This window comes from Paramisgurnus dabryanus, chromosome 7, assembly GCF_030506205.2.
Source record: "Paramisgurnus dabryanus chromosome 7, PD_genome_1.1, whole genome shotgun sequence".
NCBI lineage: Eukaryota > Metazoa > Chordata > Actinopteri > Cypriniformes > Cobitidae > Paramisgurnus > Paramisgurnus dabryanus.
Genome location: NC_133343.1, coordinates 5,817,964 through 5,841,198, shown reverse-complemented (window position 1 = coordinate 5,841,198; position 23,235 = coordinate 5,817,964). Strand labels below are relative to the sequence as shown.

Here is a 23,235-nt window from a genome sequence, read left to right as displayed (position 1 = left end):
GTAAAAAGTAAACATAATATGTGTGTTTGCCATTCCCTTTATTTCATGACAATGACACCCAACCGTCACTAAGAAATAATATATTTATATGAAAATGTTATGAACAATGTTTTAATTGATTGTCTGTTTCTCTTTTACTGTCAAATCCAATCTTGTAACATAAAATAAGTGCACGTATGAGCCACTAGATTAGTTCATGTCTGTGTATTAGTTCAGTTTCAAGGGAAATCCTTTAACAACTTTAATTGCTCATTAGAGCGTCTGTCGCCGGGAGCTCCGTTTCTGATTGGACGCGCTGCTACCGACGCCGTTCTCTGATTGGCCACAGCGACGTCTCCATCGCGCACGACGTTTCCGGCGGCCGTGTGCGCGCAGGCTCAGTTCGCTCATCTCAGCTCTTTTATTTACTCTCTCTCATCTAAGATGGCTGTCCGGAGCGACTCGGTCCCCCGAGCGTAGCAAGCGAGGATGCTTTCGCCTCCAAAATCAACTTTCACCCGGCCATCTCTTCCCGCGAGCTTCCCCTGAGGTACGGAGGAGATTATAGCGTCCGTACGGCCTACCGGCGCCACATACATCCGCCTCGAAGCTCTCGAAATCAAGTTGTTTGGCGAAGTCGAGCCCCGCCACCGAGTGTTTGTCCAAGAACCCTGAACATCCAAATGGCCGAACCGAGAAAAGTGCAGTTTGTCACGCTGTCGACCCTGGCCGGTGGTCCGGGAGCGGAGGGTAGGAGACGGCGGATGGAGGAAGACGGAAGCGCGGAGATGAGCGTTGACAGAGAGGGCAGGATGATGATGATGGGCACCGGGGTGACGGCGACGGGTGACCGCGGGGGTTCGACCGAGAAGAGAGACGGCGACGAGCCCCGGGGGAAGACAGTGCGGCTCAATTTGTGTTTATCCGAGCCCGACGAGCAACGCTCGGCCGAGTTCAACTACAGTGAGCTTATCCAGTCTCAACAGGTACCGAAATGGGATGGGGTAACTATCCAGATCAGTTTCGGGAGGAGTATGCAGTCCTATCACACAGCTTGTTGTTGTTTTATGCTGACTTTGCGTTAGCATGTTAGCAGAACCGTAACGGGAGTGGGTTTCCAAAATGTAGTCCTTATTAGACCTATGAAACATACACGGAGAGTGTTATTAATATGTTGTAAATGTGATTTATGACGTGGCTCGATCTTGTTACACCTCACGCGGCTCATAAACTTCACTTCACTTTGTTGAGTACGTGACCTGGCCTTAGCTTAGTAGTGTGGAGATCATCAAAGCTAATCTTGAACTGCTGGGTACTTGGTGTTTGTGTAACTTTATAATTTTTTTACATGTAGATCTGATGTTTGCCATTTGTATTTCTCAGATGTCAATGGATTTGGATTTCATGAATCCTGAAATTCTTGTTCTTGTAGATCTGTACATCATTGCAATAGCAGGGCAAAGGTCATGGGTTCGAGTCCCAGGGAACACGCATATGGATAAAATGTCGTTTATAAGTTGTTTGGTTTGGTTAAGTGCCTGCCAAATGTAAGTGTTATGTTTTCATTCAGTTAGCAGTGCAAAGCTTTTAGGTTCGAGTCCCAGAAATCACACACATACATAAAATGTAGCTTACATGCAATGTAAGTTCCTTTACCATATATACGTGTAGTGTAGTTAAATGTATTAGCAGTGCAAAAATCATGAGTTCGAGTCCCTGGAAACATATGCATAAAATGTAGCTTAAACGCAATGTACATTACTTTGGGTAAAGGCCGGAGTATAGTCTGTTTTGTGACGTGTACGCGAACGGTTGAGCGCACAGCAATGCAAAATATAGTTTATTTGACTTGTATGCTTACACAGACGTTCAACACATGTGCGTTGTCATAGCGACAAAATGCAATGCATCTTCTGTGCTACATACTACATTTGTGCGACTTAAGTGTAATTTATAGTCGTGTGTAGGTAAAAAATATCTGCGTCACATTTCTTTATAGGCTTTTCTGCTTGCGAGGGTAGGAACAAAGTTGGGCCAAGTTGAGGAGTGATTTAACTCAGACTGTCAACAAGTTGCTGTCTACTTACATCTATTTCTGCTGGTCTTCTCAAATCATACACAACAAGCTGCTGCTGCTTCTTTTTTTCATGGGTTAACTGGCCAAGCTGCTTCTTCTTTGGCTGTTGCACTGGAACTGTGGGTTACACGCGTGGATACTGACTACTAGCAGTCTGCATGTGTAATTGCACATCGATGCGGACAATGACGCATAGGTATATATGAAAACCAACGTGCAAGCCTACGGCATCGAGGCTTCGCCATAGGACATACGCACAACTTTAATAAGCCCTTTATGCGTACAATGTATGCAGGATTAGTCCATTTCCTAAAAAATCCAGATAATTTACTCACCACTATGTCATCCAAAATGTTGATGTCTTTCTTTGTTCCGTCGAGAAGAAATTATGTTTTTTGAGGAAAACATTCACTCATTTTAATGGACTTTAATAGAGCCCAACATTTAATAATTAACTCAACACTTAACAGTTTTTTTCAGAGTTTCAAAGGACTCTAAACGATCCCAAACGAGGCATAAGGGTCTTATCTAGCGAAACGATTGTCATTTTTGACAAAAAAAATAAAAAATATGCACTTTTAAACCACAACTTCTCGTCTATCTCGGGTCCTGAAAAGCGCCAGCGCTACCTCACGTAAATGCGTAGTGACGTCGAAAGGTCACGTGTTACATATATGAAACGCACAATTGTGGACCATTTTAAACTAATTTTTGGACTAATCCTTTAAGTGTCTGCCAAAAGTAGTTGATGGGGCATTGCAAAGGTCATGGGTTCAAGTCCCAATAAACACAAATATGGATAAATAATAGCTTAGATATGGAATGTAAAGTTGCTTTAGATAAATGCTTAAAAATATAAATAGTTGTTAATGAATTAGGACTACTTCCTTAAATTATGTGGTAAATTTCATCCTAATGATTGGTGCTGGGGGAGTGGCAACCTACCCATAACTATTTTGTTCTAATGGATTTTAGCAACAGTTTTGAATAATATCAAATATATATTTCTGCGTCGAGTGTACGGCATAGCCTACGAATAGATGCGTACCATGCGTCAGCGTTTTCCCACCTTTTTCCTTGGGGGGGGGCAAGTACATATACAACAATCTGAGCATCCCCAACCCTCTAACGTTGACGAGCACGTTAAGATGGAGCGAGCAAAATTGAAAAAAAAAGATTTTATTTAGAAGAGAAATTGTAAACCACCTTATCTTGCCTTTGTAAGCATATGATTTTGAAAAAATTGGAAAATGTTTTAATAAAATTATTAGCGGAGCGTTTTGTGCATCTTTATTTAAGGCTCAAAGCATATTGCTTCCCATGCCCCCCGTGAACTCTGGCACCCCCCTAAGGGGGCCCGGACACCAGGTTGGGAATGTAGCCTGACGCGCCCCTGCCCAAAAACGTAACAATGCATCAATTCTACGAGGACCGCAAGCGTTATGATTGTTCTGCTAACATAACGTCACATTTCCTCGTACACTTTTCTGCTTGAGGAGTGATATTTAAAGGTGCAGTGTGTAATTTTTAGAAGGATCTCTTGACAGAAATGCAAAAAAATATACAAAACTATATGATCAGGGGTGTATAAAGACCTTTCGTAATGAACCGTTATGTTTTTATTACCTTAGAATGAAATGTTTTATCTACAGACACCGAGGGTCCCCTTAAATAGAAGTCGCCATTTTGTGCCGCCAAGTTTCTACAGAAGCCCTTAACGGACAACTTTTTTTACTAAGTTTACATGGTGGCTAACGTAGCTTCTCTATGCGTTTCAAAAGCGAGGAGTGAGCTGTGGACTTAGCCGTTGGTTGCAATGCGCAACCTCACCACTAGATGCCACAAAAATTTACACAGTGCACCTTTAACAACTTTCCCTGTAACAAAAGTTGCTGTCAATTGTCTGCCATCAGTGCTGTTATAGTAACATGCCCGTCAACACTTCCTATTAGCAGTTTGCATGTTGACTCTACACTTGACCTTTTTGAAAGGCGTACCTCAGCCTGTCCACTTTTTAAATGGCTTCTTTTTTATTCTCGCAAACATTGACGATGATTGAATCTTCTTGTTTCACAGGCCAAGAAGATTCCACAAGTTTCTAAGTCTTCCCTGAACCCAAACGATCCATTTAACGACGATGAAAGAGAGCGTCAGGAAGTTGAGGCATTGGCCAAAAAGTTCGAAAGCAAATATGTAAGCATTTAAAGTTCTTTGTATTTTACAAATGGGCGGACACTCAAAAGCCAAATGAGAGCATGCATGGGGCGTCTTTATTATTTTCCCATTAATGTTGATGACCTTACAGGCTAACACGGGTAAAAAGAGGAGGAAAGATCGGATGCAGGATCTGATTGACATTGGCTTCGGATATGATGAGAGTGACCCCTTCATAGACAACTCGGAAGCTGTGAGTGGGCAATTGCCGTAGCAACAGACCTGCATCGCTATGGAGATGATCGATTGGGTTTAGACATGCTGTTTTACCGACACCCTGTCTGAACTTTAAGGGTGTCTGTGTCAAATTTGGTTCAGATGATGTTATGCTGTTTCTGTGTTTTGTCAAGGTCAAATTTAGACATCATCTCACAAATACAGCTGACAAACGGCCGCAACGCATCTGTAAATCATGTGTCTCTGTCTTGTTAGTATGATGAGCTCGTGCCAGCATCTTTGACCACTAAGCTTGGAGGATTTTACATCAACACGGGTACTTTGCAGTTTAGAGCCGCCTCTGAATCAGAAGGAGAGGATGGAGGAAAAGACGAAAAATCCAGGGTGAGTTTTTCTCGTTCTCTATGCCAAGTGACTCCCTGGTCCCGAATACACCCTAGAGTTAAAGGTATAGTTCACCCAAAAATTTACATTTTGTCATCATTTACTCGACTTAATGTCGTTCTAAACCTGTATGAGTTTCTTTCTTCATTTGAACACTAATTAAGATATTTTGATCATAGATGATAAACACACAGACATTGACTTCCATAGCATTTTCTTTAAAGTCACGCGTCACCTACAAAATTTAAAACTCTTTGTGTTGGTAAAACCGTGAGATGATGTAGTTTTTGACAATTTTTGACCCTGAAACCGTAAGGCCCAGGTCATGAACTATATTTTGAAATATGATTACTGGTGTTTATCTGTTTGTAGATGAGACCTGGAGAAAAGCCACTAATAAAGAGGAGGAGGAAGAAGGAAGATGGAACAAGTATAGAGGAAAAGAAACCTAGGAAGAACAAAGTAGCCAAACAAGGGTAAGAAATTAAATTAGGGCTTTTGTTAAATTGTTGCATTTAAAAGTCATATTTTTTAATGTGTGTTGATTTTTTTTTTTGTTGTATTTGCTCACAGAATGGCTGGACTCAGCCTTCACCGTCCTGAAAAGAAGAAGAGGAAGAAACTGATGAAGAATTCCCTGTGTCTGGCGGCAATGCTTCGACGTTTCACGAGAGAAAAGGAAGAATTACGAAAAAATGACGCTAAGGCACCTCAAATGGGACGTGGTCTTACCAGCACTCCAAATTCCCATAATCTACTGCAGAATTCCCATCTCCACGGTAACGCCAGTAATGACCTTTCATTAGCAGACCTAACAGCTGATCCCGCCATGATGTCATTGCTAAGTTCGGCCAATGAAAGAGAGCTTCAGGATCTCATGTGCGACCTGGACTTTAGTTTTTTGGACGCGGGACTTCAGATGCCCCCTTCAGTCAGAGAAAACGGGCAGGTTGAGTCGGGTCAATCATCTAGGCATAAGATGGGAGGAGGAGTGCTGGGTCGAGGGCTCATCTCTCCTCCACCTCTCCCTAATGGACTTCCAGCCCCCTTGATCAAACGTATAGAAGACCTAAGAGCTGTGAGTCAGATTTGTGTTTATTTTAGTTTTAAAGCTGCCCTTTCACTATGTGTGATCCGTTATCATATTCCCCCTTTGTGTTTGGATGAACGGAATGTTCGGGAACCAAAACTATTTAACCGAATAAGGCAAAAAAGCATTTTTAGTGTTTGGCCAAATAAGTGAAAAGACCGAATACATTTTATAGAAAAATAAAATTTTTGATGATTCGAATTAGCAACCAGTGTAAATGCAGCAAACATGTCGGCAGTGTCCGAGAAAGGTGCATTCTTTCTACTTCGGCTGATTAGTTTAATAAGATTCAGTGCATCCCTACCTAGTACTAGTTTGGGATATCCTGATCCGATATTTTACAATTGGTAATTGTTTGAAAGCAGCTTTACATTAATAGAAGCAGGGGAAAAGACAGAAAAATCGACAGACAATATAAGTAGCAAAATACAGCGGCTATTAATAAACTTTACAGGTGAGCGTATTAGTAATGTATCGTATACAAGAGGGTGCTAGCGCGCAAATTGTGCAGACGCATGTGTCCGCGAGACGGTCACAGAAAGTGAAACTATACTCCGCTACCTTTCACGCTACATACTCCGCTGGTCACATGCATCCTTTCCTTATGGATCACGGATCAACAGTGATTCGTCACGCTACTTTCGAAAGTGCATCTGAATCGATACAGAAGGTGCTGTATCGATCTGCACATGCAAGCGTTCATGACGATGTATGGGTATTTCTTCATACACACCTCGCTATAGATTTTTCACGGGATTTAACTTCGTGTCGTGAAATTTTAGCTTGAGTTTAATATTTTTTTACTTTTACACCCCATAATCTTATGAAGGGTTATTTAAGTGTGTGTGGCTGCTTAATTCATAAGCGTAACCACAGTATTTCTGCCGTTAAAGTGCCATCTACTGTTAGGGGGCATGCACACCAAAGCGTTTAAACCATAGACTGTAAAAAAGAAGATGGACGTAGTGTCTCTGAAGTCACCCATAGTTTTCTGAAGATTGCTTTTGAAACCAATAGTAGTCAGTGCCTGCTGCCGCCATCTTGGCTGCACGTCAGTGAGGTGAGGTGAGGTGGCTAGTTGCTGAAAGCACGCCCGCCTAGCTCGACTCTAGTGACAGCAGTGGTTGTTTATCAATCACTCAAGTGGCCACGGCCTTAATTATGCAGAATTTTAAGGCTTAATATCATTTAAACGAATGAATTACAAAAAATTTACCCCCCTCACAGTTGTCATGAAGGGCAAAATTAGGTATACAGACCAAAAACACGTTTTGAACAGGCTGTAAACAAATTATTTTCTACTCTAAAGATGAACATTTTAACATGAAGGTCTATGGGGATTGACTCCCATTTGTAGTCAACCTCTAGTGGCCAATTTGCGCTCTGTTCGGCCTGTCTGGTGTATTTGTTTTGTGCAGGTTTGTTGTTTTTTATTACCCCTAATTTTACAAAACTAAAGTCAGACCACTCTATTTTTTTTCTTTTTTATAGACAAAATTATAATTAGTATATACATTATAGAACAAGTAAATCAAATTGAAAACAAAAATGGCAACTTCTGCCACAAGAATGTTGCATCTTTGACCATTATGCATAAAATGTATTTGTTGCCTCCATTTTTTTTATATAGCAACAGATATATATTTTTTTAGGGCCAGTTTGACCTTTTAAAGGGATAGTTCACTTTAAAATGAAAATTCTTTCATCATTTTCTCATCCTCATGTTGTTCTAAACCTGTATGAATTTCTTATTTCTGATGAAAACAAAAGATATTTTGAGAAATGATTGTAAACACACAGCAGATAGTGACCATAGACTTTTTTTATAGTAGGAATAAAAAATATGATGGAATTTAATGGGTACCGTCAACTGTGTGCTTACCATCATTTATCAAAATATTTTCTTAGTCATTTATCACAATACTTTTTGGAAGTCTTTGGTCACTTACTGCTGTGTGTTTACCATAATTTCTCAAAAAATCTTCTTTTGTGTTCATCAGAAAAAAATAATTCATACAGGTTTAGAACAACATGAGGACAAGTAAATGATGACAGAATTTTCATTTTAAAGTGAACTATCCCTTTAACTAGCAAGTAAACAGCTTTTTTGTGTACTCTTTCAGTCTTATTTGTTGCTTAAACAAAACAGAAAAACAAAACAATCTGAAGTTGGTATCAGAATTGGCCCATTTGCTTATAAAATTGGCAATTTGGTATTGGCCATGAAAAATCTTGAGAGCAGAATCGATTATTATTATTTTTTTATATTTATTTCCGCAAACATTGAACGTAAGATTAACGTTAATCTAATTACAAGTCGTTTCCACTAGATGTCACCCTCATTTTTGCCTTGCGCGATGTTACCAAGGAGCGAGAGGCGAGCCTGTCATTTATTCATTCATTCAGTGCTTAAAATGGCGTTTTCAGGTGCTTCTTCGACGTTGATGCCACATTCACATAAAAAGTCAGAGGTATGGAAGCATTTTAGATTTCGCAAGCAAGATGACGAGGATTCTTTTTATTAATTACCCACTTGTAAACTGCTGTTCACTGTTCTTTTAAGAATTGGAATCGAAAATTGAATCGAGAATCGAAATTGAATCGATTTGATAGCTCATTCATCACAGCGCCACCTAGTGGTCAGACTTATGCTTTAAACGCCTATAACTTTGGCTCCGATTGACATATTTTCATGGGACTTGTTTCTTTGGAGTCCAGAAAAGTTGCCGAGTCCAACGTTACCAAACATGCCAGATTTCGCCTTACGGTTAGCCCTGCGCAGCAAAACAGCACTTAAAAAACACGCGCGAATATCTCCGCTAGCGTAATTCTGATCGACTCGAAAACACCATAGGAAGAACATGGCATTACCTTCTGAACAAAAAGTTCTATTGGCGTTATATTGAAATTTTCATCAGAAATGGTCGAAAATTGCAAAAAACGAAAAATTAGCTTTACATTTTGTGTTTTTTACACATAAATGGTTATAACTTCGTAAAGCAAAGAGATTTTTTCACCATATTTGATATGCTGATGTACGACCACAGTCTGAGGCAACACAAAAAAAATTGTATGCTTGCACCACTAGTTGGCCTTATAATTGAACAAAACCTTTTAAATCAAGCCACCCTATGATCATACAACTGTTTCTTCACTAAACTAAAGTGTATAGTCATAAAACTAGCTAGATGTAACACAGTTATGACCTGAGGTTGCACGCACAATTTTGTCATTGCGCCACCTAGTGGTTTTGAGATAGAAATATGGTATTTTTGCCTAAAACTACTCCAACAGAACATATAAAATCTTGGGTCATCATGTATTATTCCTTTCATGGCTTGGAGATCATTGGTGCATGCCAATTAACTCCTTAGCAACCAATTAGGATACCTTATCAACCGTTTTTGCAAGAGCTATATCTCTGCGTCAGAACATTGTAGAGACATGGGGGTGGTCTCTTTTGACTCATTAACACCACTGTAACATTTTGTAAGCTGAGTATTGCCACTGCAAGCACCACTCACATTTTCTTCAGTGTTCTAGTTGTCAATGCTCCTCGAGAAGAGAGGGAGAGATTACACTGAATGAAAACACAGTTTTGTTGCCAATAACTGTTATATTATTTAGTCTGAAATCAAGAGATTTTCTTAGGTTCTTTAAACTGCTCATCCGAATTCAACTTTACTTTCTTCTGTGCCCTTTTTGGCTTGACCCCGGCATTGCTGCTTGCAGCTATATTTAGGGGTCAAGCCCCGAAGGGGCGAAGACCCCTATTGTATTTTTTAGTTTTCTTATTAGGGGTCAAGCCCAGAATGAGCGAAGACCCCTATTTTATCTGTTAGTTTTCTTTTTTTTCTTTTTAAACATTTTTTTTCCTAAAATGTCCACTTTTTCTAAAAAGGTTGGTGTTTATGATAAAGTAAAGTAATATATAACACATTCAAAGCTTAATCCTCATCCAACTATCCTACATTATCACTTGATCTCATTTTGTCATATTCCCCGTAGTCCACATAACATACACATTTTATTATATGTGATGACATAGATGTAATGCATAAGTAAGGAATAATTTACGACAGGCCATTGAATTATTTGATAACAATGCACACCCAAGGTGGCAATGCAGCATGATGCAAAACTATTACCACAGACATTGCTCTGGTGGTTATTTTAAGACATTTGACAGGTTAGGTGTGCATTTATTGAAACATAATGCATACATGTGAAGCCTTTTTCAACCAATTAGTGGTATAAGCCAAAATAAATACTGAGAATGTGAAGTGCTTGGAAATTAAAGTCAGAAAGAGGAAAGTAAATGTGTAGTTTATAACCACCACTATCAGATGTTAATAATCCTATTACTCATCTCTCAGCAATCTGAAGAAACCTGTGGGATGCGTATTCCCATTTAAAAGCACTTTAGGGAGTTTATATTGGTGGCTGTAAAACCATTTTCCTGTGTAACTTGATTTTGTTTGTATTTTTCTCAACGCAGGCATCAAGGCAATTTGATCAAGAAGGCAGAAAGAAATTCTTCACTCTGGATATGAATAATATCTTGCTGGAGTGAGTCAAATCTGTATTTTACATTTAACATCTGAAGTTTTAGACAGAATCATAAAATAGGTTTATTTATTTCTTCTTGTTCAGCATTGAGCTGCAGGTGCAGGAGCAGCCGTCAGACGTCCGGTCACAGGTGTACTCTCACCTGGAGGCTTTTGTGCCCTGCAACAAAGAGGCGCTACTCAAACGTCTCAAAAAACTCAGCCTAAACATCCAGGTTTAAAGATGAATAAAAATCGTCATTTAATTTGAAATTAAATGCATTTTTGAAGCTTTTAGTTACTTATTCACATCCAAGTAAATTCCCCCATGTTGTTTATTGTCTTTTAGGATGACCGTCTGCGCACACCTTTACTAAAGCTCAAACTGGCCGTGTGCAGTGTTATGCCGGAGCAGATCGCCAGATATAACATGGATTGCATGGCGAAAGTTGCTGCTAAGTAAGTCTAAACAATGTCATGCCCCTTTATGTCTATGTGCTTCTATGTACAAAATAGTCAGTGTAAAATGATGGATTATGATTGTAAACAGTACAGTTTTCCAGTTTTACTGTGGGTTCACACCAGACGCGAGTTCAACGATTTGCGCGAGTAGATTACATACAAAGTCAATGCAAAGACGTGATCAGACGCGAATGATGCAATATGGGTGGCGCGTTTGCCGCGTAAACACGCGATTTTCGCCTCAAACGCGTCTTCGCCCACGTTGTAAATATTCAACTAGAGCAAAAAATTTGCCTGATATGAAGTTAAATCTAGAGTGAGTAACGTGATGCCTAGGGCTGGGTATCGATTCAGATGTTCCAGATGGATTCGGTTTCGATTCACAAGCTATCAATTCGATTCCGATTCTCGACTAAATTTTCGATTCCGGTTCTCAGGTAGGTTTTTATACTCGATTCTCGATTCAACTAAATGGATATAGACTTAAAACAAATACTATATTAATAAAAAAGAACAGTGAACAGCAGTTTACAAGTGGGTAATTAATAAAAATAAATTAAAAGCCACACCACGTCTTGCTTGCGAAATCTAAAATGCTTCCATTCCTCCGTTCAATGTTTGCGGAAATAAATATGAAAAAGATCGATTCTGCTCTTTGAGGATCGATTTTTAATCGACCACGTTTTAAAAAACGATTAATCGGAAAATCGATTTTTTTTTTGCCCAGCCCTAATGATGCCCCACGTTTGGTGTGTACGTAGCATTATGGTGCATTCACACCAGCCGCGGTAAAGGTGGCAAAAACGCGCTTTTCGCACGTATTTGGATGCTTGAACATTTGAGTTTACTTGATTATTTCGCATGTGAAAATCTAGTCATTCGATACATTCACGTGAAAATTTGCATCATGGGAGGGGCTTCTGAGACTCTGCTCGCTTCCTGTAATCACGACACTACTACAGCAAGGTCCTGATTGGTTATCACAGCGCGGAAATCCGCCAAAGTTCAGATTTTTCAATTTGCGCGGAACGCGCCGCAGGATGCCAATTCGTGTCTTTTCATTGACTTGACTTGTAAATCACACGCTGGTGTGAACCCTAGTGATAATATATAATTGTTTCTCAGTCTCTTTAATAAAATACATCCAGAATATACAGGAAATGTGTATGTAGTATTAAAAACTGTATAAAAATGTAAACTGATGTGTCAGGTTTTTAGGGTAAAATCCCCTTCCACTTGAGCAATAGCAGGAAACTGCAGGATCTCTTAAATCTAAATTAAATTAAATCCTAATTTTTTTTTACTTCATTCTTCTAAAAAACGCTCAAGATGTGTTTAGTGCCAAGAGAGGTCACACTAAACACAGACGATTCCTAAAGAAGACATTTAGTCCTGAAAATATATTTTTTTTACATATTTCCTATATTTTCTGTTTGTATCTTAATAAAATAGATTGAAAAATAAATATGGATGGACCTAAAAACTTCTAAAACAACAAGTACTGTAAGTTTGGATGTAATAAGATGCACCGTGTGTCTGTGATAGGCAGCAGATGGAGGACGGTGAGAAGAACGGATCGGAGGATGATGATGATGAGAAACCAGGGAAGAGGGTGATGGGACCAAGGAAGAAATTTATATGGGATGACAAACTCAGGTTTGAACTACAAACACATTTCTGATGTTTCTTAATTTGGTGTACCGTCAGCAATGAGTTTTCACCCAGCAAGCAAATACCGAGACGTTGAAATGACGGCTAACTATAGACCCAATTTAGTCTATAATAAAAATAACCTTGAATTTGGTTACATGCCATTTTTGCCAAAATAACTTGAAGATGTCTGATATTCCAACTTGTGAGCAAAGTCACCAGGTGTTCAAGGTGTTTGCTTTCATTTGATTTAAACATATACGTATCGTCTATTCTTGGGCTATGGTAGACGTCTACTAGACTTTCACTTTTCCCAAATTTAGCCTTGTTTTAACCAAAATTGATTGCTGGGCAGTCACCGACTATGATGTTTGAATCATGTTTGTGTTTTTCCAGGGCTCTGTTATGTAACCTGGTGCGTGTAAAGTTAAGCTGCTATGAGCTGGAGCAGTGTTCTCTATCTGTTGAAGACTATCTCAAAGCCTTCATGGAGAATGAGGTCAAGCCTCTCTGGCCCAAAGGCTGGATGCAGACCAGGTGTGTGTGTGTGTAGGCAATGGCTTGACCCTGCGCTGGTACAATCTCTTGTGGTAAATTACTGTGTAACCAGAAACCTTCCTCTGTTTATTCAGGATGCTTTTTAAGGAAAGTCGTGCGGTACACGGTCACCTTACTGGCCTGTGAGTATATCTACCTTTTGATATGTATTAGATGTTCGTAATCATCAGATCAACTGTGGTGTAGGTGATGTGGTCCTGCCAATGCAATGCAATAGGTTTTCATTATGATTCCTGTACTTTTTTCTGCAGGGGCAAGAAAAGAATCGTTCCAGCCCCAAAAGCTGCCAAAATGGTATGTAAAACCCGAACCATTATTTCTAACCATTATACTCCGAATCGGTTCACTTTCATAGTTCCTTTTAGTGTGAAGAGACTGTTACGCTTTACAATAAGGTTGTATTTGTTAAGGGACACTTGATATGCAAAATCTACTTTTACAAGGTGTTTGGGCATAAACCTGTGTTGAACGCACTCCTTTTCTAATCCACAATAAACCAAAGCAGTCTCGTTAGTCTCGCCGTTTTAAGTCTCTTATCAATGTGACCTCACACTGATAAAGTCCCGCCCACGGCCATTGACTGACAGTCTTGCATTAAAATAGTTTACGCCCTCAGCAAATTTTAGGCTGTCTGCCATATTTCATGAGTGAGATGCTATTGTCACAGACTGCTTTCACAGGAATCAGATATGTTTAAATGAATGCTCTCACTGTCTTTTTTGATAAGGGAGTGAGGAGCTGTAGCTCATTTGCATTTAAGTCTTTTCACACCATTGACCAGTTATGAGGGCGATGCTAATGGTCTAATGGTGCATTCACACCAGCCGCGGTAGAGGCGGCAAAAACGCGCTATTCCCACATAGTTGGACGCTTGAGCATTTGAGTTTACTCGCTTCATTTGCGCGTTCTAATTCTAGTCATTCGAGACATTCACTGGGAAATTCGTGTTATGGGAGGGGCTTCTGCGACTCAGCTGAGACTCCGCTCACTTCCTTTAATCACGTCACTACTACAGCAAGGTCCTGATTTGTTAACACAGCGCAAAAATCCACGGAAGTTCCGATATTTCAACTCCTGCGTTTCCCGCGGCAACGCTCAATCCGCGCTGAACGCGCCATCCACTCTACGCGTACCGCGGCATAGGATGTCTAATCGCGTCTTTGCATTGACTTAACATGTAAATCACTCACACTTGCCGCCTCTACTTGAACCCTGCATAATCAGATTCAATGGACTATGCTAAGATATGCTTAAAGTGGTTCATGCTAGACCCGGAGATCGGCTGAATGGATTCCACAATGGTAAAAATCAGATGTTTAACTCTAAGGTAGCTGGAAAATTAGCATATTTTCAAAATAAAGTGAGTGTCCCATTAACATGAATTAAGATTAATAAGTGCTGTAGAACTTCTGTTCATTGTTAGTTCATCTTCACTAATGTTTACAAAGTTTTATCCAATGAGATCTAACTGATTTCCCCAATTCTTCCTCTAATAATCTGATCCAGGAGGTCAGCTGGACACAAAAACCACCTCCAGGTGTTGGAAGCACTTCTGCCTCTCCTGCCTTAGTCGCCCCTGCGTGCATACCACCCTCACCCTCCGAACCCATTTGTCTGTCTGATTCACTGGACGAGGATCTAGCTGCTAACTCGCTGGACTCCATTTCCCAGGCTCTAGCTCTCCTAAGTAACGCTGCTAAGGGTCTGACGCCAAACAACGGCGTTCCTGCTTCCTCTCCTCCCGGAATTGCGGGATCCTCATCAGGAGTCAGCCACTATTCTTCTCCTCTTTCGCATTCCTCCCATTCAGCGAAAATCGAGCCCTCTGTTATCTCCGTGGCAAACATGAGCAGTCTATCTACCTCTCTTTCCTTATCCTCCTCTCTCACCTCATCTCCTTTGTCTTCCGTGCGAGGAGAGACCTTTGGGATGCTAAAAGACACCGGGCCCTTGCAGAGAAATTCAGCAATGCCTGCTCACAGAACTAACATGACCTCAGTGCAGAATGCTAAGCCCCGCCCACCCCCAACTGCCTCACCCCTCTTGCCCCCCCAGCAGAGATCCTATGGTACGATTGGAGTTAAGCCGGGTCTGACTCCACCCACTATCGGACAGTCCAAGAACTGCGCTAACAAATCTAGTACCGGAGTTGTCGGCGTGATAACTGGGCAGCCTCGTATGAACCCACACCCCTCGCAGATGAACCCTAAAAGCCCTCAGCAGTCACGGGTACCCAATTCCTCCCCCCCTCCGAAATCTTCCTCTCCTTCCACCCTGTTATCCCAATCCAAGACGCCTTCTATGCCACACAGCCAGTCAAACTTTATAACGCCCATGCAAGCCACACTTACCAAGTCTTCCCACAGTAGTAGCTCTCCCATCATCAAACTCACCCCACGACCCCCAGCGCCTACTCCTCCTCCCTCTTCCTCTCCTTCCCCTTCATCATCTCCCTCCCTGACTCATCCCAGACCCCAAATGATCACCAGCTCACACCAGTTTAACCCCAAGAACCAGGGCTTCAGACCACCGTTTACCGCACAGGGACCTGGAGTCAAGTCCGGATCAGGACAGGCAAGCTACAGTTTTGCAGGTGGTCGAAAATCCACAAGTCCACCTGGTGGTGGAGGAACCAACACTATTACCAGCCCGATGGCCAAACCCTTGCCTGCAGGTGGCCAGGATCGTAGCCACTCCCCTTTAGTGGTAACAGCCAATCACAGCCAGCGGCACAGGCCAGTGGGTGGGGCAAGCCAGAGTGCCAAGTCCTCGACAAGTCGGGCATCAGGCATGGCCCTACCCTCTCCTCCTGTCTCCTCTCACCTGTCACAGGTAACCTAGCTTTTTGTTATCTTAAATCCAAGTCCACCTGGTGGTAAAGCTGGTTTTACAGTTGCTCTCCTCCTCCTCCAGGTGTCAACAGCATCAGGAAGTAACCTCTTGGGTTCAGTAAACCCTTCTCTCCCCCTGGGTTTTGGGATGCTCGGGGGTCTAGTGCCTGTTTCTTTACCCTTCCAGTTTCCTTCACTACTCAACTTCAATCCCCCGGGTTCTGGAGTTGCAGGTTGCAGTAATTTAGGGGCTTCACCTGCTACAAACTCAGGATACACCTTGGCACAGAGTGAGTGACATTATATACATCACAGGGTTTTATCAACTGGCTGTCTTTTAAAGGCATAGTTCACCTAAAATCCTTTTGTGTTTTTTATTCTGTTGAACACAAAACAAGATGATTGTAAATGCACAGTTGATGGCTCCCATAGTATTTGTTTCTACTATGGAAGTAAATTTGTGCCACCAACTGTGTGGTTACCATCATTAGAACGTCGTCTTTTATATTCACATTTGGATGTACTATCCCTTTAAAAGCATTTTGCTTGGGTCCAACCCACTGTTTAGCCACACCCATTTTTCTCTAGTGTAGTCGTGCTTGCATATTTGTGCAATGTATTGTGTGTTGCTGGAAATCTTGTTTCTCCTGTGTATCCCTAACCCGTACTCCTCCTTTTGCCCCTGGATCGATCTGCACTCTTTCATCTCTCCCTCTGTCCACCTTTATTTCCTACTGTCTGCTAGATCTGTATAAGAGTCTGCAGCCAGGGTCTCAGGTTGCTCTACCTCCCCACTTGCAGCTTGCTTTCTCAGGTAAACCCTGCAAATCCCTCTAGCTCACTGTCGCTTTGTTGTGTTGTTTTACGGTCACCCCTGCTTTAACTTCCCTTTGTTTGTTTGATCCTCTATTTGTGCTTTGCTATGCGACACTGGCTCTGTTTCAAAACCTAGTGTATGTCCAAAATAACCCCCTATATCAAAAAATTTTTTTTAGTTTGATTAATTATATTTTTACACAAGCAACACACACATCTCTGCTACAAATGAACATTTGAAGTTTGTTTCTAGTTCTTACCATTCTTGGACAAATACACCAAACGTAACAGAAGTGCAAACTTACCCCATAGGTGGGGTTAATTGTAACAGGCAGGGGGTTAGTTGTAACACTTGATAAAAATTAAGATTGCAGGCAAATATTTCAATACTATTTAGTCTATATACTTGAAGTGGATATTGTTTATATATCTGTCTATAATAGACCAGTATCCACACTGTATTCATTCATCCAGTCCTTTTCTAACAATAGTTCAATTATAAATGGACACAAATGTCTAAATATGTGAGAAAAAGCAGCACAATTATGACAAAAAATTTTTTTTATATGTGACCCAGTCTGTAATAACCATACTACAGTTTCAAAATCAAATTCTGAGATAATGAGCATCAAAGTCTGATTTTAGCAATTCATTTCATTATGATTTCAATCTTTGATATTCAATCAATATTAAAGATATGAACAAAAATAAATTTGCCACATGATTTTTGATAAGACAGGCACATTTATTTTGTTGGCAGCCAGCAATCATTCGTGTATAGCTTATTTAAAACAACAGCAACAATTACGCTAATGTTAGCGGTTTTCATATCGTAAGTGCTGAGGGGTTAGTTGTAACACAGCGTTACAATGAACCCCGCTGGGTCAAAATATTTTCAAGCCCACCAAAAAAGATGCTAAGAGCTGCAGACATATTTCAAAACGATGCTATGTTTTAGTCAACAAGACACTGAATAATATGACATAGCATTGGATTTGATATCTTACACACCCAACTTAGAAACCGAAAAAACATATGATAAAAATATTTACTTTCATGCCACCAGAACACTCGTTCATCAATAACTCTCTGGAAAAACATTATACATTTCCAATAATTTGCGGGAGATCGTCTTTTAGCAGCGTGAAAAAAATACCGAAAAAACAAAACGCTCAAACTTGTGCAACAATGTAAACAGTCCATGTTACAACTAACCCCACGTTAGTTTTTGCCCCGCGCACCCCATGTATAGCAAAATTGTACACTTGAACACATGAATTCTTGGCCAATGCATTGCGTGTACTTGTACAAAGTATGTTTCCGGTCTGAGCATTTAGATTTTATGTACAAATGCAAATATTGGGTAATTTTTTATTTAACCGAAAAATAAACAAAATAATACAGTGGGGGGATATAATTATTGAACGCGTCAACATTTTTTCAGTACATATATTTCCAATAAGGTTATTCACATGAAATTTTCACCAGACATTGGTATTAACTCAATTAATCCAAAAATATAAAGAATTCACAACATTAAAGTCCATAAATAAAGTTATGTGAAATAAAGTTGAATGAACATGTTCAATACTTTTTTCCTGGGCCATGTTGAACATGGTTCCAAGGCAAAGGAACCAGCTGAAGTTAAGTGTAATTTACTATCCCAGTTTGCTTTTTTCAAAAATTTTAGTGCATGGCTGAAGTATGTGCAAGTATTGGGCCAAACTAGCATGTAACACAACAAGTGACCGTTGTTGCCACATCTTGTGATCAGGAACAATCACGCGCATTAACATACAGTACAATTCCTTGCATTTCAGCAAGTTTAATCATCATTTGTTTTATTTTTAACATACTACGTAACATTATTATTTTAAATTCTATTTAGGATTAATAGTAATGAAATAGGTCCTAGTATTGCAATGTATTATAGGATACCATTATCTCCAAAAGATACAGTACATGTAATGGTACGTTAGGTCATAGCCAAAATGAATAATCTTTTTAAAGCAGCCTTTATATTGGCATGACACCAATACAGTTAAAAGATAACTCCACACCCATAATGTAAATGTACTGATTATTTATTCACCCTTATGTCATCCAAGATGTTTGTCTTTGTTTTTTCAGCAGCATACAGAAGGAGTCATATTAAATAATACCTGCCGCCTCTTTGCTTTATAATACAACGTTTCGATACTCCATAAAGTGCTTTAATCCATTAAAAAAAGTAATCCATATATAATAAATGTCTTCGGAAGGGAAACAATAGGTTTGTGAGAAGCAATTCATATTTTAAGCTTTTTAGCGATAGATACAACTCGTCTGTTTATATTTCATACAATAACAGCTGTACACTGTTTAAAGTGAAAGTTGGATCTGTTACAAATTAAAGTCATTAAATAATGTAACGCCCACAAAAACTAAGCATTTCAACTTTAATCTTCCGACTTTAAGTGAAAAATTGAAGGTGAAAACGCTTACATTTATAGCCGTTACTAATTAAAGGATTAGTCAATTTTCTTATAAAAAATCCAGATAATTTACTCACCACCATGTCATCCAAAATGTTGATGTCTTTGTTCAGTCGAGAAGAAATTATGTTTTTTTTAAGGAAAACATTCCAGAATTTTTCTTATTTTAATGGACCCCAACACTTAACAGTTTTAATGTGGTTTAAAATTGCATTTTCAAAGGATTCCAAATGATCTCAAATGAGGCATAAGGGTCTTATCTAGTGAAACGATTGTCATTTTTGGCAAGAAAAATAAAAAATATGCACTTTTAAACCACAACTTCTCGTTTCTTCCGGCTGTGTGACGTAATTGCGTAATGGCGTGGAAAGGTCACGTGTTACATATGAAACGCACATTTGCGGACCATTTTAAACAATAAACTGACACAAAGACATTAATAAGTATCATTTGACATACAACAACGTCGGAACGGTCATCTTTATCCACACTTGTAAACACTGGAGCGTTGTTTCGATACGTCATCTATGACCTCTTGATGTGATGACGTATTTCGTTAGGTCGTCTGGCACATCCCACGATCGGAGGAAAACAAGAAGTTGTGGTTTAAAAGTGCATATTTTTTATTTTTCTTGCCAAAAATGACAATCATTTCACTAGATAAGACCCTTATGCCTCGTTTGGGATCATTTAGAGTCCTTTGAAACTGCAATTTTAAACTGCATTTAAACTGTTAAGTGTTGGGGTCTATTAAAGTCCATTAAAATGAGAAAAATCCTGGAATGTTTTCCTCAAAAAACATTATTTCTTCTCGACTGAACAAAGAAAGACATCTACATCTTGGATGACATGGTGCTGAGTAAATTATCTGGATTTTTTTTTTTAAGAAAATGGAATATTCCTTTAAAGTAATATTTCTAAGTTGATCCAACTTTCTTTTTTTTACAGTGTAGATTCAAATATGTTGGCACGTACAAAACAAATTTGTGAAATTGCATTGGTTCTCACATGTCTTGTGACTGTGTTTCGTCACAATGCATATGATGACATGACACACACGAGAACCAATGGGATTTCACTGTATTTGAATCTTGAGTTGTTATTGTCTATTTACATTACATGAGCCATAAATATCACTAAACGCTCAAAATATGAATCGCTTTTTCACACAAACTCCCACTGGAGTCATATGGATCACTTTCATAACAGATGGTTGCGCTTTTGGGACTTTCAAAATGTTCATCCCTGTCAGTATGAAGCAAAAAAAGAGTCAGGCAATTACTTAAAATAATTCCAATAGTATTTGGCTAAAGAAAAAAGACATAAACATCTAAGATGACATAAGAATAAGTGAATACATTTTTTGAGTGGCAGCAAAGTCAGCCAATCGGTAATGAGATTGCAAGTTAAGCCAGTAGGGGGAGCCAAATAGGTGCAAACCACTTGTTTAAAATCCCCCACCCTAATAGAGCTATCTGAGAGAGGTTTTTAGGAAGCTTCTAAGGCATTACAGACCCAAACAAAAAAATCTTTGTCTACATGTCACATCACAGAACAAGGATAAATACCCCGTTCAATCATTCTATGTCACCTTTGAAATGCTTATTTCTGTTTGGACTGAGATCAAATCTTTTGATTAGCTTGACAGTATGTTTTATATTTACAGATACAAACCAAAGTCAGGGGGGAGACACCAAGAGGAAGCCCCACTGACCACCAGAAGCAGAATGTATGCGCTGACAACGCTGAAGACTGAAGTTTTTTTTTTAAGCTGCTCTGACTCAAAACTGAAAAGTTTGAAGGAGGAAAGACTATTACACTTTCTTTCAAAGGACTTTATAAACAACCCTTTTTTTCAAAGTAACATCATACTGCTTTTAACTGATCAATTATCTGGAGCTGGGTGGATTTATATTTTTTCGTCGACATGTTTACACAAGACCTTAATCACTGTGGACACAGAGATAATTATTGAAAGAGAAAAAAACGAAGCAACATAAATTTTATTTAAGTTATCGTCGGCTGGAAACGTGCATTCCTGTGTTTATTTTTCTTAGTAGATTTTTTTTTTGAGACTCCTATAGGGATGTTATCGTCCGACCGGTTCCTAAAGACTGTTAGAATAGTAGCTATTAATAATACATATGGGTAAATTATTTATAAGTTTTTGACACAGGGACTTACGATGTTTAATGTGTATTAGTACAATAAATTGGGTATGTATATAAAATATACATAAATATTATGTGATCTATTTTCTTTCAAGGTCAGTACGTACGATGTTTATCATCTGTGTGTGCAGATGTCTTGCTGTCTTTGGTGCTGTGTATCTCACTGGACCTTGTGAAAAATACTTGAGAGGAAAAAACGTCTTTCACGGATGAAGAATGAATCATGTGCAAGCTTTTCGTAGAAAATTATGAGATTATAGTCTACTTGAAATTACTTTATTTTGTTTCAGTACGGAAACTCTGAACACTTTCAATAAAACGCCTTAGTTTGTAAGTTTGAATAACTATGCAGGATTGTATATTGCTTCAATGCAAAAGTAAGCTATTGCTTAGCGCTTTACTTTTATTAGTTGTGTGTGCATTTTTGTGTGAAGATTGTGTGTGTGTGTATCAATACCTCATTTGTTCTTTTCACATTTCCCTTTTTGTGTTTCATTTTATCCCATGTTTTTCATTTCAAAACATTTCTCATCTTACGATTGTGTTGAAATGAGAAATGGCACCAAAGATAACAGCATTAGCTATGTTGACAAGAGACAGGTCAGGTGTCTGTGTGTGTGTTCATTGTAGCATTCTGTATAGGTTTGTAGGCCAACCTAAATGTGAGGTCTCTGGTTGTCCCTGTGGATATTGTGAAGAATTTTAAAACGGAATTTTATATATTGCTTTTATTTTCTAAAAAGCCAAATTGGGCAGGGATGATTTAAATTGAAGCTCACACCTTGGCTTTCTTTTATGGGTAGATTATTTTTGTCTTTTGTCTTGAGTACAAGCTCTGAAAATGAATTCAATAAAAAAATGAGTGGATATGGTGGTTTATGATGATAATGGCATAGCTGAAGACTGCTATTGTGTTAATGTTTGTGACGGACTGTTTTGAACGTGTTCACAATGGTCTGATAAAAGGCGAGAACTCGAAATTGTTCCAATAATTTCGTGATTTTAATGCAAATTATTCATCAGCCCATGCTTTTCCACCGAATAATAATCTGCATAAATGACTGCAATAAATAAACTACATTTTGACTGACACACATCATTTTTTTTAATATAATTTTCTAAAAACCTGTTAACAGATAGGGTAAATGTTTTCATGTATGCGTCATATTTTACTTGATAACATCACACTATGCAAAATAGAAGGTAATTAAAATATACCTGCAAGTACATTTGTAGTATATTTACACTTTTGTTTAGCACAAAAAAATTATATGCACTTGAGAAAGTAGGGAAAGTAGTTTGACTTTGGTTCTATCATTAAAAAAATATTTAAGTTAGATTAATAATTTTTTACACAATCAACACGCACATCTCTCTCACAAATGAACACTTTGGGCGGTTTCCCAGACAGAGCTTATCCTAGTCCCATGTTTGAGCTGCTTTAATTTCAAAACACCTTGTAGTGACGTTATTTTAACATATATAAGTGTCATTGTTTTGTCTCAAGATGCACACCAGGGCCCGTATTCATAAAGAATCTTAATGCAAAAAGTAGCTCCCAGTGATGCAAGAAAATTCTTAGAAATGTGGGCGTTTACTCTTAAATTTAAAGAAAATATCCTAGCAAAGAACAAAGTAATTCAGAAAGCATCTTAACCCTCAAAAGAGGTCTTAAGGTCAAACTTGTTAGGAGCACGGACGAGGACTTTTAAGAGGATTAAGAGTTTTTTAGCAACCGGGAAAGTGGACAAAACACGAAAAGGGAGACAAAAAATGTTGCACACAATGCATGACAGTAAGTTAAT

The 23,235-nt window shown here is 39.1% G+C and overlaps 1 protein-coding gene across 3 annotated transcripts; it reads left to right on the top strand.

The window, feature by feature from the left end:
- Positions 1–90: 90 nt before the first annotated feature.
- On the top strand, positions 91–22,511 carry ubn2a (ubinuclein 2a). Of its 3 annotated transcripts, XM_065293726.2 has the most exons (17): positions 92–965; positions 4,133–4,249; positions 4,362–4,463; positions 4,703–4,831; positions 5,204–5,307; positions 5,405–5,909; positions 10,420–10,490; positions 10,575–10,704; positions 10,818–10,927; positions 12,476–12,586; positions 12,977–13,117; positions 13,213–13,260; positions 13,390–13,432; positions 14,645–15,970; positions 16,052–16,259; positions 16,715–16,783; positions 20,926–22,511. In XM_065293726.2, the coding sequence occupies exons 1-17, from the start codon at positions 663–665 to the stop codon at positions 20,970–20,972; spliced, it is 3,564 nt and encodes a 1,187-aa protein (XP_065149798.1). In that variant the 5' UTR covers positions 92–662; the 3' UTR covers positions 20,973–22,511. The 3 variants fall into 3 exon arrangements, with proteins under 3 accessions (XP_065149800.1, XP_065149798.1, XP_065149799.1); XM_065293728.2 differs by lacking the exon at positions 4,362–4,463 and having other exon boundaries at positions 91–965; XM_065293727.2 differs by lacking the exon at positions 16,715–16,783 and having other exon boundaries at positions 95–965.
- Positions 22,512–23,235: the final 724 nt, after the last annotated feature.